Consider the following 18,080-nt stretch of genomic DNA (forward strand, 5'->3'; position numbering starts at 1 on the left):
AGAGAGACAGAAAGCGAGAAATCACCCCCCAGGGAGGATGGTCACACCACAATCCCTTCTCCTCCATTCTCCTCTCAGGATCTTGGGCATGCATGCACACACGCCCGGTGTGAGTTTTAAGCCACTGGGTCTGGGACGCGAACCGTGGTCGACTACGTGGGAGTCCAGCGACATAGCCATTACGCTAACTGCTGGTTCCCAAGAATTTAGTATTTTTGACTCTATCACAATTTTTTTTTTTTTTTTAAATTTACTACAGGGCATGTGTGCTCTCCAGAGACAAAGAGAAAGTGAGAAATCACCACCCATGGGGTGTGTTATAGAACAATCTCTAACTATATCATTTGGCTAAAAAAAATAAATAAATAAAAAACAAGGTACAGAATAGAGTTGAGAAAGAAAAAAGCTCTATTTATTCATCTACGTGCCATATAGACACTGACTATCTCTGGAAGAATAAAATGGGTTGCTCCTAAGGAGACCATTTTACTCGGAGACAGAGTGTGAAGACTTGTTCATTACATTTTTATAAAACTTTTTATCTGAGAGAGCAAGAACACATGCGCACGAGCAAGCACAGGAGGAGAACAGAGAAACAGGCACTCCCTACAGGGTCTCACCCCTGCAAGCCTCTGTCCCAGCCTCCCAGTTAGCCAGAACCAGCAGCATGTGCTACATGGTCGGACTTTGGTTCTAGACTACCATGCCTAGTCTTGCACGCTGGCACCCTACTGCTTGTGCCACCATAGCTGAACCATTATATATTTATATATAATGAAAACCACTTGACTATAGGGTAACATTCTAAGATATAATTAAAACTTTCTAAAAAAGTCACAAAAAAGGTAGGTTTCAGAATTGGAAAAGTACGGATTTTAACATTCTGGTAATGCTCTTTTCTATTATTTATAAGTATACTTAATTATACTTAAGTATAATTGAGAGAGGCCAGCACATGACTTAATGGTTACGTCACTGGACTCTACATGTCTGACCATGGTTCAAGTCCTGGACCCAGTAGCTTAAAATTCATGTGGGGCATATGCAAGCCCAAAGTCCCAAGAGGAGAATAGAGGAAAAGGGATTGTGATGTGGTCATCCCCACCAGGGGGTGATTTCTTGCTTTGCTTTCTGTCTCTCTGGCAAGCACATAAGTCCTATAGCAAAAATCTCTTCATATGTGTGTGTGTGTGTGTGTGTGTGTGTTTATATATATATAAAGAGAGAGAGAGAAAGTAATTTTAAAGCACTTACCCATACTGTGTTGTTGTCAATACTGCTCCTCTCTTTTCCTTTTCAAGTTTTAACTTTTTCTTCCTTTCAATATTGGCCAGAGTTGGATAGTTCCTAGAAAATAATGAAAATAATTATAAAAGGGCTTTTACTGTACAATTTTAAGTAATCAAACAACTGTTACATGTAGCAACTTTTAACAACTAATACATAAAACACCATAAAGCTTTCATTGCTTCTAGGATTTTTTTCAATAGAGGAAAAAAGTAGACTGTTAACAATGCTACTCAAAGTGTAAACTAATTGCCAGTCTGGCCTGCAATTAAATAGTTTACATTAGAATTCAAACAGAATGTATCATATAATGTGCTCAAATTGATCTAATTCATCCATTTGGCATGTACTCATAAATTTTTTTTTAAAACTTCAATCTATTCAATTATTATATAAATACATGGTAGGTACACTTAAAGCTACCAAGATGAGAAAGATGGTTCTCAAAAAGTCTAGTCTTCCAGGGAACCAGCAGCTAGCGTAATGGCTATGTCGCTGGACTCCCACATAGTCGAACGTGATTCGCGTCCTGAACCTGGTGGCTTAAACTTACACCAGGCGTGTGTGCGTGCGTGCCCAAGATCCTGAGAGGAGAATGGAGGAGAAGGGATTGTGGCATGGCCATCCCCGCTAGGGGTGATTTCTCACTTTCTGTCTCTCTGTCTCTTTCTGGAGAGCGCACGTGCCCTATAGCAAAAACCTCTCCAAAAATAAATAAATAAATAAATAAATAAATAAGTCTAGTCTTCCAGGAAGGATATGAGAAGCACACAAATACGGGACCAGCAGGTAGCTTGGTGGTTAAAGCACTGGACACCCACATGGCCAACCACAATTTTCAAACTGGCAGCTTGAAAATCACACCAGGCACATATGTATGCATGCCTAAAATCCCAGAAGGAGAAAGGATTGCAAGCATGGCCATCTCCCCTACAGGGTGACTTCTCACTTTTCCTTCCTGTCTCTATCTCTGGTGAATGCACACATCCTATGGCAAAAACCTATACCAAATAAAAGAGAGAGAAGCACACAAACAGCTAGCTATAACATGGAACAAAATGCAGTAAGTACCAAAAACCATATAAAGGTTAGTAGAAAGAAGAGAAAGATATCTAACTAGAAAAAGCCACAAAGAAAGGGAACCAGCAGTTAGCGTAATGGCTATGTCGTTGGACTCCCACGCAGTCGACCGCGGTTCGCGTCCCAGACCCGGTGGCTTAAAACTCATGCTGGGCATGTTTGCGTGGGTGCCCAAGATCCCGAGAGGAGAATGGAGGAGAAGGGATTGCGGCGTGACCATCCCCCCTGGGGGGTGATTTATTGCTTTCTGTCTCTATGTCTCTGTCTGTCTGGCGAGCGCATGCGCCCTATAGCGAAAACCTCTCTCTCAAAAAAAAAAAAAGAAAGAAAGAAAGAAAGCCACAAAGAAAGGATAAGAAAAAATTGGCCTTAAATGGTGTCAATAGGAAACAATCAAATGGAAAGGCTTCAGGGTTCTATAAGTACAGCAAACAATGTAAACAAACCAAGGCCTCAGAGAGTGAGAAAGCCATCCAGGGAAGGGCTACTGGTTAACTGTGTATGAAACATAATATAGCTACAGGCCATCAGACTGGAAACGGAGGCTCAAGCCAAATTGTGCTTCGAATACTAGACTAGAAAGTTTATATCTAATTCAGCAGGTGAAGGGGAACCACAGAAAGTTAGGAACAAGGAGAGATCTACATAAAGCAGTGACTGAGATTAAATCTGACAGCAGTGTACAAGATGAATTGCTTTCTTTGTTTCTTGGCACAGCTGTATGGAGATGCAGGCACCAAACTCTGATGGTGAGGGGGCAGATCATCTGAGTGTAAAAACACAGGAGGGGAACACAGACAACCCTCTACCACTCTGCCTGGCCACTCATCAGAGTAAATTTTGAGAAACCTCAATAAATGATATTATGTCATGGTTTGTGAGATACTTTTCTACCTTCTTACTTTTTAACATGTGCCTTACTGACTAGAATAGCATAAACAATATGAAGCTTATGAGTTGGCCATACTGGAAGACTGGAATGGAAATGACATTGTGTAAGTAGTGAAGTAACCAGAAAAAAAGGCAATGAATTTCAATGAGGAAAGTACAAAGCAATATATCCAGCCAAGAAAAATAAACTCCATAAATAAAAGATGATGAATGATAAGCTATAAATAAACATAAGAGGAAAAGATCAAGGTCGTAGGATATAAAAATCTGACAGGCAGTCAGCAACATGTGACTACATTTTTCAAGGGCAAATATAATCTAAGGTTATATGAAGTGGACCCTGGTACTCGCACAACTATGAAATCTTCCTCCAAGGATACTCAAAAGTGGCCAGATACTTTTGGGGCACTGTATCCACTTTTGTACTTCTAAACTGAAGAGGAACATTTGAAAAATAAAACTTGGAAGGGATTCAGAAGAGACTCAAAGATGATTAATAGCATGAAAAATAAAACCCCTGAAGAAAGACGAAAGGAATTATTTGTAGCCTCTAAAAGAAGATGCAAAGTGACAATAAAACAGTCAAACATGGAGGACAGACACCAGCTACTCTCAATTTAAAGACAAAATATGAAGAAACAGAAATGATGAGAAAAATGATGGTCTTAACAATGCCCATAGTAGGCTCAACGTGAAACATGTACAACTCAGTTACTCAACACCCTCCATGACTCTCACATTCACTCATTCTTACTTCTGTTTCCTCAACGTTTTTGTTCTAAGTATCCCAGACCTGAAATATGTTAGACCACGGTTAAATAATAAGATTTAGTATTTTAGGAGACTATGTATGAATAAGAGGATAGTAAGTGCTTTTTTCTTTTTTAAATAATTATTTTATTTAACTTTATTTATTTAATTTGACCAGAGAGGGACAGAGAGAGAGATAGAGAGAGAAAGAAAGAAAGCAAACCGCCAGTTCCAGGACTCGAACCACAATCAGCCATGTGGGAGTCCAGCATCCTTAACCCCCTGCACCACCTACCAGCCTGGTAAGTGCTTTTCAATGGTGATCATTTTAAATATCTGTTATATCAAGCAGATTTTAGGTGACATATAAGAAAAAAAATCCATAAAGGAGACGTAAAAAATGTGGAAATTATTTTAGTGAAAGTCTTCTGAAACAACTAACTTTCCTTTTTTTAGCAGATTAAATTATCTTGTTCCTAAAGGTAAGGAATCTTTCAACATACTTTCCAAGGTTACAAGATTCTATTTCTCTCAAACTAATAAAAACCTTTCAAAATTTATACTAATCTTATTTACAAAGAACCCAGAGATTAAAAAGCAGGGAAAATAAGGATATAGACTGAGCATCCCTAATCCAAAAATCTGAAATCCAAAGTGCTCCAAAATCTAAAACTTTCTAAGTGCCAACATGATGCCACAAGCAAAAAATTCCACACCTGACTTCATGTGACAAGTGACTCAAACTGTGGCAATACAAAAGTACTGTGTAAAATTACCTTCAGGCTATGTGTATAGGATGCACATGAAACACAAGTGAATTTTGTGATCAGACTTAGGTCCCATACCCTACTCAAGATATCTCATGTATCTGAATCCAAAAAAAAAAACCCCAAATCAGGAATACTTCTGGTCCCAAGTACGTCAGATAAGGGATATACAACCTATACTAGGAAGCAAATTATGCCAACAAAGGGAAACCAGAAATGCAAGACCTGCTGACACACAAAAACCATTAGGAAGCCCCATTCCACCAACACAAAACTGAGATACTATTTATAATAAATGAAAGCAAAGAGCCTTGATAAAAGATACAATTGAGGTCCCTAAAATACATTTACCTGGAATAACAAAAACAAAGACTGTTGGAAAAAAAATCACAAATTAAGTCTTATAGTACACAATTACATACAGATAAAAACTCAGTCCAATATCTCCTGTTAAAGAATGGAAGTAATAAAGTTATAAAGATTATGACAGAGGATATTTTCACAGTTGGCTTCCCTATTTTATGTGCTAAACCAACTTTTCTCCCTCTACTTGTAAAGAAAATGATTTGCAACCCAATGTTCCCCTTCCTTTTTAAAAAAAAAAATTATTTAACTTTATTTTTAATTTGACCAGAGAGAGACAGCGTGTGTGTGTGAGAGAGAGAGAGAGAGAGAGAAAGTATCCCTAACCACCACTGCCACCTACTAGCCCCACTCTCCTTCCTTTCTCTCTCATTTCTTGGCTCTTCTTTGACTTCCTCCTTTCCTGTACCATATACATCTACAGTGACAGCCTCAAGCATTACTGAGCCAGTAAAAAGGCAAAACTGACAACCATTACCTTAGCACATATCATTCTAGTCCCATTATTCTCCCCAACTCTGTTCTCATTCTCAAATCACAATGCACTTATTAACTTTTTTCCCAGGCCTAATCTCTATAAAATAACCCCTCTTGACTCTCACTGGACCAGAACAGCTTCAATACAAGCCACTGTATTTTTATTTCAAAGTCTTTCTGAACTTTGAAAAGATGCAGCTTTCTTTGGGAGTAAACTCCCCCATCCCTATTGGAATTCTGAATGAACTGGAGACATAAATTAAAAGGATTTCCTCAGAGCCACAGTTAGTATTAAAATGAGTATTACTAAACTATGCCATCTAGTGGACTTCCAATCTGCTGTGAAGTAGGTTCCACTGTTTCTAAAAGTGTACTGGAAACAAACTTCTATAGTACCCCTCACTTTCCCTAATGTTGAACCATACAGTATTTGTAACTAATAGATCAGGAATTAAGAGTCTCTCCTCCCCTTCATTTTCTGGCGGCTGAGTTTTTGCTTTGCAGATTATTAATAGAAAGTATTCAAGTTTTTAATGGGTATCCATGAGTTTGGCTAATCTGAAAGAAATAAAGATGAAAAAATAAAGACAATATACTCGGGGACCAGCAGGTGGTGTGGTGGTTAAGACGTTGGACACTCCCACATGGCCAACCAGGGTTCAAGTCCTGAATCTGGTGGCTGGCTTTCTAACTTCCTCTCTCTCTTATTCTCACCCTCTGTATCTCTCTGCTCAAACTACAAAATAAATGAATGAATAAATAAAATAATTATTTAAAAAAAGACAATATACTTAAAAAAAAAAAAAAAACAGCCATCATGATTTGCTCCCAAATGTCAGCACCAAAACATTTAAAAATTAAAAAAAAATTCATCAAGCACATCTCTAGTTTTCTTTTAGCTTTAAAATTCTTAGTCTGTAGGGACCAGGAGTTAGCGTAATGACTATGTCGCTGGACTCCCACATAGTCGACTGCGGTTCAAGTCCCAGACCTGGTGGCTTGAACTCATGCCGAGCGCATGTACGTGCGTGCCCAGAATCACAAGAGGAGAATGAAGGAGAAGGGATTGCGGCGTGGCCATCTCCCCTGGGGGCTGATTTCTCATTTTCTGTCTCTCTGTCTCTGGCGAGCGCACGTACCCTATAGCAAAAACCTCTCCAAAAAAAGAAAGAAAAAAAAATTCTTACTCTGTGAAACTTACCAGTTTTGTTTTGTTTTTGTTTTTTTTTTTGTTTTGTTTAACATAGTTCATCTTTCCTGAGGTGAAAGAATACAGTGGCTTCTTCAGGAAAACAGTGGTTCTTGTAAGAAAAATAAAATTCAAGACATAAGGACTATTCTGTCACACAATGTGGAATTCACCTTTTAGGATTAGAAGTAACTTTTTTTTTTTTTCCAAATTGAAAATGATAGAAATCTGCAAAGTAAACATATTTTCCTGACAGATTAAAAACAAAACAAAACAAAACAAAAATAAAAACTGTAACTGCTAGTGGAGGGGCCAGCTCCATGGCACAGCTGCTTAAGAAAAGACAGCTCCCACATGGTAACTGTGATTTGAATCCTGGGTCAGGTTGGCCTACAGCATGCTGGGCACTCATGCAAGTGCCCCAGCTCCAACTGGCTAAGCCCTGTAGGAAGAGGGTCTCAGTGTGACCAGACTCCATGGAGGGAGCTCATCTCTCACTGTCTTTCTCTTGCCCTTACTGTCGCATGCATGCTCATGCATTCTACCATGAATAAAGAAAAAAACCAACAATGGGGCCGACAGGTGGCATGGTGGGTAAGAGTGCTGGACTCCCACATGGCCAAACGCAGCTCAAATCCTGGACCTGGCACCTTGCTTTCTCGCTTCTCTCTCTCTTTCACTTTCTGGTCAAATTAAAATAAATAAAGGGAACCAGCAGTTAGCGTAATGGCTATGTCGCTGGACTCCCACGTAGTCGACCACGGTTCACGTCCCGGACCCGGCAGCTTAGAACTCACGCCGGGCATGTGTGCGTGTGTGCCCAAGATCCCGAGAGGAGAATGGAGGAGAAGGGATTGCGGCTTGACCATCCCCCCTGGGGGGGGGATTTCTCACTTTCTGTCTCTATGTCTCTCTCTGTCTGGTGAGCACACGCGCCCTATAGGGGAAAAAACTCTCAAAAAAAATTAAAATAAATAAATAAAATAAATGAAGTTCAATAAAATAATTCTTAAAAAAATAAAAACCCAACATTAAAAAAATAGTAATAAAAACTGTTAGCTGGAAGATTATTACTGTAAATTTTGAGAAATATATCAAATATACCAAAAGAGAATATTTCTTATATTTTCTTTGAATAAAGTTACACATATGGAAAAAAGTACAAACACCTCAAAATATGTTAAAGAGCAAGAACTTGAAAACAAAATCTCAATACAATTAGTTAAATATCAAAAAAATCATTTCTAAGCACTAACAAGGTAATATCATGGGTACAAATAAACTTCATCAAAAATTGTCATTCTCACCCAATTTCCTCATTATACTAAGCACCTGTAAATTCCACAAATCTGTACCCTCACTTACTCAAAAGATTAGGCCAATTCCTCTTCAAGGCACTTGTGGTCATAGTCACAGCATACTCTATACCCTAGAAACCAAGTTAGACTCTACCCCCACTGCCCCACCTTTCCTGCACGAAAACAATCAATAAGCATATTAAACACTTGCTCAAGTCAATCCTTTACCACAAGGGTAGAACTCCAAATTCCACAAATAGTTCTGAAATCTACCGAGCTTCAAACTGAGCCACCAAACACTCAGGCAAACAGTACTAAAGGCCATCCTCCTCCCTTCCTTAGTCATTTTGTTTGGGGCATTCCATCAGCTCCACTGCCACTAAAGGCAGCCAACCAATCACCTTCTAGCCAATGATCTCTATATGGATATCTGGCTGGAGCTAAAAACTGAAGTTTTCACTGTTTTCTCAGTGAAAAGGAGAAAACTGCGCTATATGTGCCTTTTGCCTTCTTTCCTTCCTGCCTAAAATGTGGGCTTACTATCTGGATAAGCAGGCATGAGGATGAAAACCATATAAGGAGCAACTATATTCTGTGCCTAATGGCACTGTCAAGCATCAACAGCAGTCTTGGCCTGTTTCATAATTGGGAAAAAGAAAATTCTTTACATATAAGCACGGTAATTTACTATTCCATTTACTGGAGCACGATCCTAACCAACGCAAGCACATGTGCCCTAGCCATCCCTTTTAGTCTGAATGCATTCCATGTTCAAATTGGCATATCTTGATTTAAAACTCTACTCAAAGGTTTGATAGTTGCTTTTTTTTGTTTAGAGAATTATTTATTTAACTTGATTAATTTATTTTTAATTTGACCAGAGAGAGACAGAGAGAGAGAAAGTGAGAAAGCAAGCCACCAGGTCTGGGACTCAAACTGTTTTCAGCCACGTGGGAGTGTCCACCGTCTCAACCACCAAGCCACCACTGGTCCCGACAGTTCCTTTTAATAAAGGTAAGCAAATGCTTACCATATGACCAAGAAATCCCACTTTCAGGTATTTACCCAAGTCAAATAAAAACTTATTTTTGAAACAAAAACAGGCCAGCTCTATACACAGGGAGGACAGATCTCCCATCATAGTTTGAATCCTAGCCCTGGAGCCTTGAAAAACATGATGGGCACGCATGCATATCTGCCCATGATCCTGACAGGACGAAGAAATGAAGAGTAAAAGGATTGCAGCAAGACTAGGCTCCACCGACGGGTGCTTTCTTTGTGGCCAAGTTCATGTGCCCACTGGCAATTAAAAAGAAAATCAAAACAAAACACATGAATGTTTAGGAAGGTTTTATGAAGGCCAGATACCCAAAACAATCCCCAACTGAGAAATGTACAAAATGTGATAGATCCATATAGCAGACTAGATCAATATGTAGCAATAAAAAATGAGCTATTGCTACATATAACAACATGGATGAATCTCAAATACACAATGGTAAGTGAAAAAGTCAGACTCAAAAAGCAATGTACTGGGTGATTCTATTTATGTGCTGTTCTGCAACAGCACCAGTGGTTACCAGGATGTAGGGAAGAGGATGATCACAAAGAATGTAAGGGAATTTTTTTTGGAGAGACGGAAAACAGTCCTCTATCTTGATTGTGGGATGTTCACAAGACTGCTTATGCTTGTCAGAACTATTTTTTTAAAAGGGTTCATTTCGCTGTATGATATACCTTAAAGTAACTGGAGTAGGGCGTTTTTACCTCTTACCCGAAGCCTGGCAAAACAAATTGATTATGCTGCCTTCCGAGGATTCCAAGTATCCCTTGACCAGATGCTATTACCTCTAGGGGGTTAAAAATACTTTCAATGCCTGTAGTTTTATGGCCCCCTCATATCTCACATAAGAGCGAGTCCTAAAAGTAAGAGGCTATTCCTGTTTGTTTCCAGTGACTTCAGCCATATACAGCAAAATGTTTGCCTTTTCAAAAACAGAATGTTTACCTTTAATTGTTAAGCTAAACTTCTCTTTTTTGTTTTGTTTTTTAAGAGAATTATTTAAAATTATTTATTATTACTATTTTTTAATTCCCTAGAGAGAAGATGGGAGGGGGTGAGAAAGCAAGCTGCCAGGTCCAGGACTCAAATCATGGTTGGCCACATGGGAGTCCAGTGCCTTAACTACCATGCTACCTGCTGGCCTCAACTACTGTCAATAAGTTATTCAATGATACCATATATATCATAAAATCCATGAACATATATTCAAAGATTGCTGACATCGTCTACAAACAGAAAATCAAGCTGATAGTCTACCAGCGACTTTATATAAAAACATACTACCTAAGCTAGTTTTCATCTTCAGATATGAATATTCCTCAGGTTTCACTAGCCAGTAGAAACTTTTTCCCTTTTATATCTTGTTGCACAAAACCACAAGGTGGCATGGTTCACATTCAAATAGGGAAAAGTTACTTTAGAAAGCAATACATTGTAATACCGGTCAATTTGGCTTGTCTCGGTGATGGTCTGTCCTATGTGGAAATAATTTTTTGTTTAAAACCGCAGCAAGTTAAGTACTATCACTATGAATGTAACTATTTGTTAAGTTACATTACTGCTTTCTAATCATAACTATTAATCAGGTCAATACTTTCTACCCAATTTCTCTAGAAATAACAAAGGTATACATGCACACACACACATCACCCACCTCCCCCCAGAAAAAGACTTAAAAGTTCAAGTCTTGGCCAGTCCAAGATCTGGTTGTTAAGGTAGCTGGCCAACTGTGTGGTGTGAGCCAAGACCTGGTTAAAAAAAAAAAAAAACATGAAAAACATGCCAGCCATGTCCAAGTTTCTGAAAGGAGGAAAAGATGGGAGAACGGAATGCAGCAAGAACATGACCCCTGGGTGGGGGGGTGCTTTCTAGCTTTCCCTATTTCTCACCTATCTCTTTCTCTCCAGCAAGTGTACACACCCTCTGGTAAAACCTAAAATCTTAGTTAAGATTTCTCTAATCCTTACTTATAGGTACCAAAACAGAACAAAAATATTTTCAAGCCCCACTTACATATAATAACACATACAACCAAGCCCAGGTCACATGCGGACACACATATGTTCAAAGCCTCAGGACGCAAACCTGGAACCTTATGTATGGGTCTAGCATGGCAGAGCTCTATGGTACCGCTGCAGCACTACCTGGCCCATCAACATCCCTTATATCTACAGCACCATGGGATAGAAATAGCCACATAAACGGTGGTTCTCACATGTTAGAATAGAAGACACATAGGCAGCAGGTGGTGAGGTTAAGGCACTAGATACCACAAGGGTCAATTCTATGGTTTAAATCTTAGATATTGTGGTATGTGTCATGGCAAGCGCATGTGCACGCATGCCTTAAATCCTGAGAGAATGGAAGAGAAGCGACTGCAGTGTGGCCACCCCCCCCAGGGGGATTTCTTCCTGTCTCCAGCAAGTACACACTTCCTATTGCAAATTAAATTCCTCTGATTGTCCCTTTATCTCCATCCAACTCTCCTCTTCACATGCTATTCATGCCTGGTATTTATATATATTTTTACTAAATTATATTTGTTTTCAGTTGGTTCTGAATCTTTGTGTTTCTGCTGTTTCCCTCAGAGGGGAATGGAGAAGAAGGGACTGTGGCATGGCCATTCCCCCTCAGGGGGTGATTTCTCTTTTTCTCTCTCTCGTACTTTCTAATCTTCCTACCCCCCCAGCAAGTAATGTGCCCTATAGCAAAATTAAAAAAAAAAAAAAATTAAGCATCTTGCCTGACCTTTAAGTATAACTCTTTTTTTTTTTATTATTAGGCACTCACTTCTCAATTCAAAAAAAAAAGCATTTGACATAAAGCAGCAGTTGACTTGAAAAGAGCACCTGATCTTTCCAATACTTCTGCCTTATTTTTCTGCTTCCAGATAAAGTATCCTATGGACATGGTAAAATTGTGCCCAACTAGGACTCTTCAATATATTCTAGCTAGAAAGTGTAAAACTACAAGTCATATCACATAGGAAGGCTCAAATTTCTTAAACTGTAATTACAGTTAAGAATTAATAAATTCCTGGTGTCTTTACAGTTAAGATCAAGAACATGTGTATTCTGTTCACTGTTATATCCCCTCCACCTAGCACACAGCAGTCACTCAACAATTTTCGTTGAAATAACCAAAAGAATAAACAGGAAAATATTACGTTTTTTTAAAATAAGAGCGCTAACTGCCTCAGCCACACACATCTAGTGGGTGGCCAGTGATAGCTCCTTTCCAAAGAGCAACATAGGTTCCATTGTGACACACGTGTTACGTAAATAAAGAATTCCTATTGGATCTCTCCAGAACTACACTTAATAATAGTCTCATATAATATAGCTCAAAGTCCTAATCCCTAGGACCAACATAGGGGGAATCCAAATGAATTTTAACTACACATATAAAAATAAGTGACAAAATTCTCAGTATCACTATGTACCAATTTTGAAGAACAACAAAATCAGGACTAGTCATTTTCAGCTGTATATTTACAATGTTATAAAAGACCAAATTTCCTTTTCCAAGTTATCCCTTGGATATTAGTTTGAGGTACCTAGCCTTGCCATAGTAAAGTAAAGTTATTTCACTATTTCTGAACTTTTACTTACTTTCTCCTTTCTTCCCTCCATCTTGCAATCTCCTCTGGCGTGTCTAACTTGATCTTCTTCATACCAGGAGCATGCATCTAGAGGGAAAAGCCTGCTAAAAAAAGCTGAACACATCAGGAAGCATACACTTTTCACTAATTTGGAGAATTTTTATCCAACATTAAATTTACTGACAGAAACAATGTTAAAACAAAGGAAGCAAGCTTTAAAAAAATTATTTTATTTAAATTTATTTATTTATTTATTTATTTTAGTTTGACCAGAAAGGGACAGAGTGAGAGAGAGAGAGGGGGAAAGTGAGAAAGCAAGCCGCCAGGCCCAGGACTCGAACCATGGTTGGGTATGTGGGAACCCAGTGCCCTTAACCACAATGCCACCTGCTAGCCCTGGAAGCAGGCTTTTATTCATCCTTAATGACTTTTCTTTTAAAGAAAAATAAGTAATTTCTCATATGTTTAGATTAGTGTCATTAATAGAGGGGGGAAAAAAGAGTATCATGATTTGTGTTACAAGGAAGGTATGTCCCCCATTTCCTTAAGTGATATCAAATACCCAGTGGATGACAACCAACTAAAATGTAAGACGAAAACTAAAGAAATGAGTAGACATGACAATTTGAAGCATCATGGTATAGTAAAAACAGCATAAAATGTAGAAGTCAAGAAATTCAACTTGGGCCAGTCCCATAGTCTAGTGGTTCAAATCCCAGTCCCAGGAACTTAAAAAACACACTGGGCACATTATGTATGCATGTGCCCCAAATCCAACAGGATAGACAAATGGAGAAGGAATCACAGCATGACCATATCCCACTGGGGAGTGCTTTCTCTCTCTCTGTCTCTCTCCAGCAAGCACATGCACCTTCTGGTAAATTTAAAAAAAAAAAAAAAAGAAACTTAAAAAAAAAAACCCTCAACTGCCAAGGATCACTTCTGAAGCCTTGGGCAAATCATCTTTTAAAAAACCTGTTAAACAGGGTCCATATTTACTTACTTCACATAGTTGTTTATGAAGCTAAAATTGAGTGAGATATACAAATCTCTGACAAAGTACTCTATGAATGTTATTTAGTATTAGGCCTTGCAAATAAAAAACTGATAACAGATCAATAAAATAAAGAGAATGTGTAACCAATAAAAAAGTCCCCTTGACTCCCCCCGCCCCAACACCCATAAGAACTTACATTTCTCCAGTGGAACTGAACAATCTTTTCATGTGCGCTAAAAGAGCAGTCTGCTTCAGGACACTGTAAGAGTTTTTTTTAAAAAGATTATTTAATATTTTCCATATTAAGTTTATCCTATTATACATACACAAACATATTCTGCTCATCTTACAGAGCTAAGCCATGTATGTGGCATTATCACTGCACACTTATGTCACCAGCACACCTAAGATCACTTTAAAACAGAGCTGCACTTAGAAAGGAATGACACTCTCAAAGTACATGGCACAGTAATACTTCTCACTTGCTTCTCCACTTGAGAGCATAAAATCAGCAATATTGTAAAATGTTCTTAATTTCTAAAGCTGAGGAGAAGTCCTTAAACTGAAAATCTTTCCAAACCAAAAAATTTCTTTCTAATTTTTAAAACATTCTGGTTTTAAAAAAATGTTTTTTAAATACTTAATAAGGTCTGGGACATCCTTAGAAGGTGATAGGCATAAACAAACTACAGTATGATTAAATGGTCATGGGTAGCCTCAAAGGGGAAAGAATTCACAAAAGTACACAGGACACAGGAGGGAAGGCCCAGCCTCTCACCCGCAGAGGGGGGACACACATAAGAAGAGCTGCCATCTAGATCCCTTTTCTTTGCTGCCACTCTATCTCTCTCTAAATCAGTGGGCTCTCTACCCTCAAACCGCAAATCCAAGGTCACTCTCCCCCTTTTCCAAGTCATCAAGAAACATTACCAAGAAAACTATAAACTGTTAAGGAAAGCAAGTTCAGGATTTCTACCAAAACTACAGATAGGAGGTCATACTTAAATTTCTACCAAAACTACAGATAGGAGGTCATTTTGATACTTAAATTTCAGGACAATCAAGAAAACCTACTTTTGTATGTTCAGACATGTGTTTGTCATACTTTTCTTGATTTTTAAAACCACGATCACAGGTATCACAAAAAAAAAGAAAAACTGGTTCCTTTCTTTTCTGCAAACAAAAAACAAAGAGACATTAGGTCTTTCGTGAAAAATCTTTAATCAATAATAAAAATACACCTATTCTTCTTGTAATACACAATTCGACTTTTCACATAACCCTTAAATGTGGAGGAAACTTCTAAGTGCATTTCTAATGAAGGAATTATTCTGTTTCTTTCACTTTTAGCAAACATATTACCAAAAGCCGGGCATGATCAAAAAAATTTTAAATCTGAATAGAGCCGATATAAACTATGAATAGATTTCAAATTGGTAATCTGATTAAGATTCAGGATAGTGTATGTCAAAATGTTCTGAAAATAAATATTCGGGGTAAAAACATCATTTCTTCTTTGAGAAAGAATAACTACATATTGTTTTAAATTACAGAAAGGGAGGAAAAGAATCATTAAGGTGGGACTAGCAGCTTAATGGCTATGTCGCTGGACTCCCATGTAGTCGAACGCGGTTCGAGTCCCAGACTTGGTGGCTTAAAATTCTTGCCGGGCGCATGTGCGTGCATGTCCAGGATCTCATGAGAATGGGGGAGAAGGGACTGCGGCATGGCCATTCCCCCTGGGGGGGTGATTTCTCGCTTTCTCTCTCTCTCTCTCTCTCTGTCTCTGTCTCTCTCTGTCTTTCCAGCGAGCGCATGCTCCCTATAGTAAAAACCTCTCCCAAAAAAAAGAAAAGAAAAAAGAATCATTAAGGTAACTCATTTAGAAAAAAGAGGCACTTAGGTAAAAGGTTGCTATTTTCAAGTTATCTCATGGCTTAGTGGTTAAAGGAGCTGGATCCTACATCACCAATCACAGTTAGAATCTAAGCCCCAGTAGCTTGAGAAACATGCTGGGCATGTGTGCATGCATATCCAAAATCTTGACAGGGTGGAAAAATGGAGGAGAAGGAACTGCAGTGTTACCATGTCCCTTTGGGGGATGCTGTCTCCTTTTCCCTCTCCCTTTCTTCTCTCTATATCATACGCTGGCTTACCTAAAAAAACAATTGCTGTTTTTATGATTAACAATATTTTTTTTATTGCCAGAGAGCACATACACTTGTTAGAGAGAAGCAGAGAGAGAGAGTGGGAGAGAGAGAAAAGGGAAATGGGGAGAAAGCCACCTCCCAAAAGGGTGTGGTCACACTATAATCTCTGCTCCTCCACTTCTCAATCCTGTCTGCATTTTGGGCATGTATGCACACATGCCCAGACAGTCCCATGTTTCTCAAAACACAGAGGCCAGGATTAAAATTGTGCCCATGTGGGATCTGGTTCTCTTTAGTAACTAGGCTCGAGTCAGCCTCCCAAAAATGATCATTACCATAATTACATAGAAAATGGTTTTCAATTATTTAATGCTTAGATGACTAGAGATGTACTTTGTTAACATTAGCTACATAAGTTTTCATGTCAAAATAAAGGATACTAATTTTATGCTGTTGAAAACATGACTTTTTATGCTAAACTAATAGCATTATTTCTACAGTTTTACATGGCTGACGACATGTTCGAGTCCTGGACCTGTGGCTTGAGAAACAAGCCAGGAGTGTATGCTTATCTGCCAAAAATTCCAAAAAGAGGAAAAACAGAGAAAGTACTGTAGTGTAGCCATCTTCCATGGGAAGTGCTTTCTCACTTTCCTTCTCTCTGTCTCTTTCCAGTCAATGCACACACCCTCTGACAAGAAGTGTTTTAAAATAATTTGAAATGCCAGATTTGTAAGTTATCAGAATAAAGGAAGACTATTTAAATATCTAGTTTTGAAATGACTAAGAGCTGTTCCTCATTAGAATAAAAAAAGACATTTTTCATAAAAATGATAAATGTACACTACTCAAAAATTGAAGCAGTACAGGGACAAAATAACACAAAAAATCCTGTCTGAATTTCAGATATTACTATTTTAAATTTAAATCATTAAATTTTACTTGAATTTAAACTAAAAAACTAAATAAACTACTCTTTTAAATTTTTTTAAAAAAATTTTTACTAAGGAATGCATGCACTCACCAAAGACAGAGAAAGACAGAAAAGTGAGAAAGCACTCCCGGGGAAAGCCACGCTGCAATCCCGTCTCAATTTCCTCTCAGGATTTTGGGTACACATGCACAATATGCCCAGTATGTTTTTCAAGTGGCCAGGTCCAGGACTGGAACTGCACACTTGTCCATGCTGGAATCCAGCTGCTTTAACTCCCACATTGCTGGCCTTAGGAACTGCTTTGTGAACCACAGATATATGTTTCTTTAAAAACTCTACTATGTTTAAAAAAAATGTTTTTAAACAAAGGTTTGTGCTATTTTAGCTTGTCTTAATCACATGTTTTCAGGGTGTTTTTTAAGAATTTATTTATTTATTTACTTATTATAATTTGATCAGAGAGGGACAGAGTGAGGGAATGAGAGGGAGAGAGTGAGAGGGTAAGTGAGAAAGCAAGCTGCCAGGTCCAGACTTGAACCACAGTCGGTCATGTGAGAATGTGAGAGTCCAGAGCCTTTAACACCATGCCACCTGCCAGTTCCCATTTTCAATGTTTTAAGAACAAAAGGTTGTATTCTTCTCTCTAAATTCTCTTTCCTACAGATCTGTTACTAATTTTTTAAGTTTTTTTTTTTTTGGTAATACAGTGTATATACTCACTGGAGAAAGAGAGAGAAGAGACAGGGAAAGGGTAAAGGAAAGTGAGATTGCAATCCCTTCTCCATTCTCCTCCCAAGGTCCTGGGCATGCATGCATTCATGCCCAGCATCACTCTCATGCCTCCAGGTCCAGAACTGAAACCACAGTTGACCATAATCTTATCAAGATTTAATAACACTGTAGTTCTCCATTTCTTTCTTTTCTTTTTTTTTTTAAGCTTTTTTTTTTTTCCTTGTGTATGTGTCATAGGGCACATGCACTCACTAGAGAGACAACCAGAGAAGGCAAGTGAGAAATCAACCTCCCCCCCCCCCAGGGGAATGGCCACATTGCAATCTCTTCACTTCTATTCTTCTCTTGGAGTTTTAGGCACATACATCCAGCATTATTTTCAAGCTGCCAATTCAAGTTCAAACCACAGTCAGCCACGGGAGAGTCCAACACCTTAACCACCACATCACCTGCTGGCCCCATTCTGAATTATTTTTATTCCTCATATATTCAATTTTTCCC

The 18,080-nt window shown here is 38.5% G+C and overlaps 1 protein-coding gene across 1 annotated transcript in view; it reads right to left on the minus strand.

Annotated features, from left to right (window-relative positions):
* Positions 1 to 18,080, minus strand: part of NUFIP1 (nuclear FMR1 interacting protein 1) — a gene marked incomplete at its 5' end in the record, with an annotated part of 55,129 nt that overhangs the window by 32,960 nt on the left and 4,089 nt on the right. Inside the window, 4 exon segments of the mRNA XM_006166503.3 lie at positions 1,255 to 1,347; positions 12,777 to 12,853; positions 13,960 to 14,022; positions 14,838 to 14,936. Of these exon segments, the coding sequence (XP_006166565.2) occupies positions 1,255 to 1,347; positions 12,777 to 12,853; positions 13,960 to 14,022; positions 14,838 to 14,936 (332 nt within the window).

The sequence above is a fragment of the Tupaia chinensis genome, unplaced genomic scaffold (assembly GCF_000334495.1).
Source record: "Tupaia chinensis unplaced genomic scaffold, TupChi_1.0 Scaffold144262_1, whole genome shotgun sequence".
In the NCBI taxonomy this organism is placed as follows: domain Eukaryota; kingdom Metazoa; phylum Chordata; class Mammalia; order Scandentia; family Tupaiidae; genus Tupaia; species Tupaia belangeri.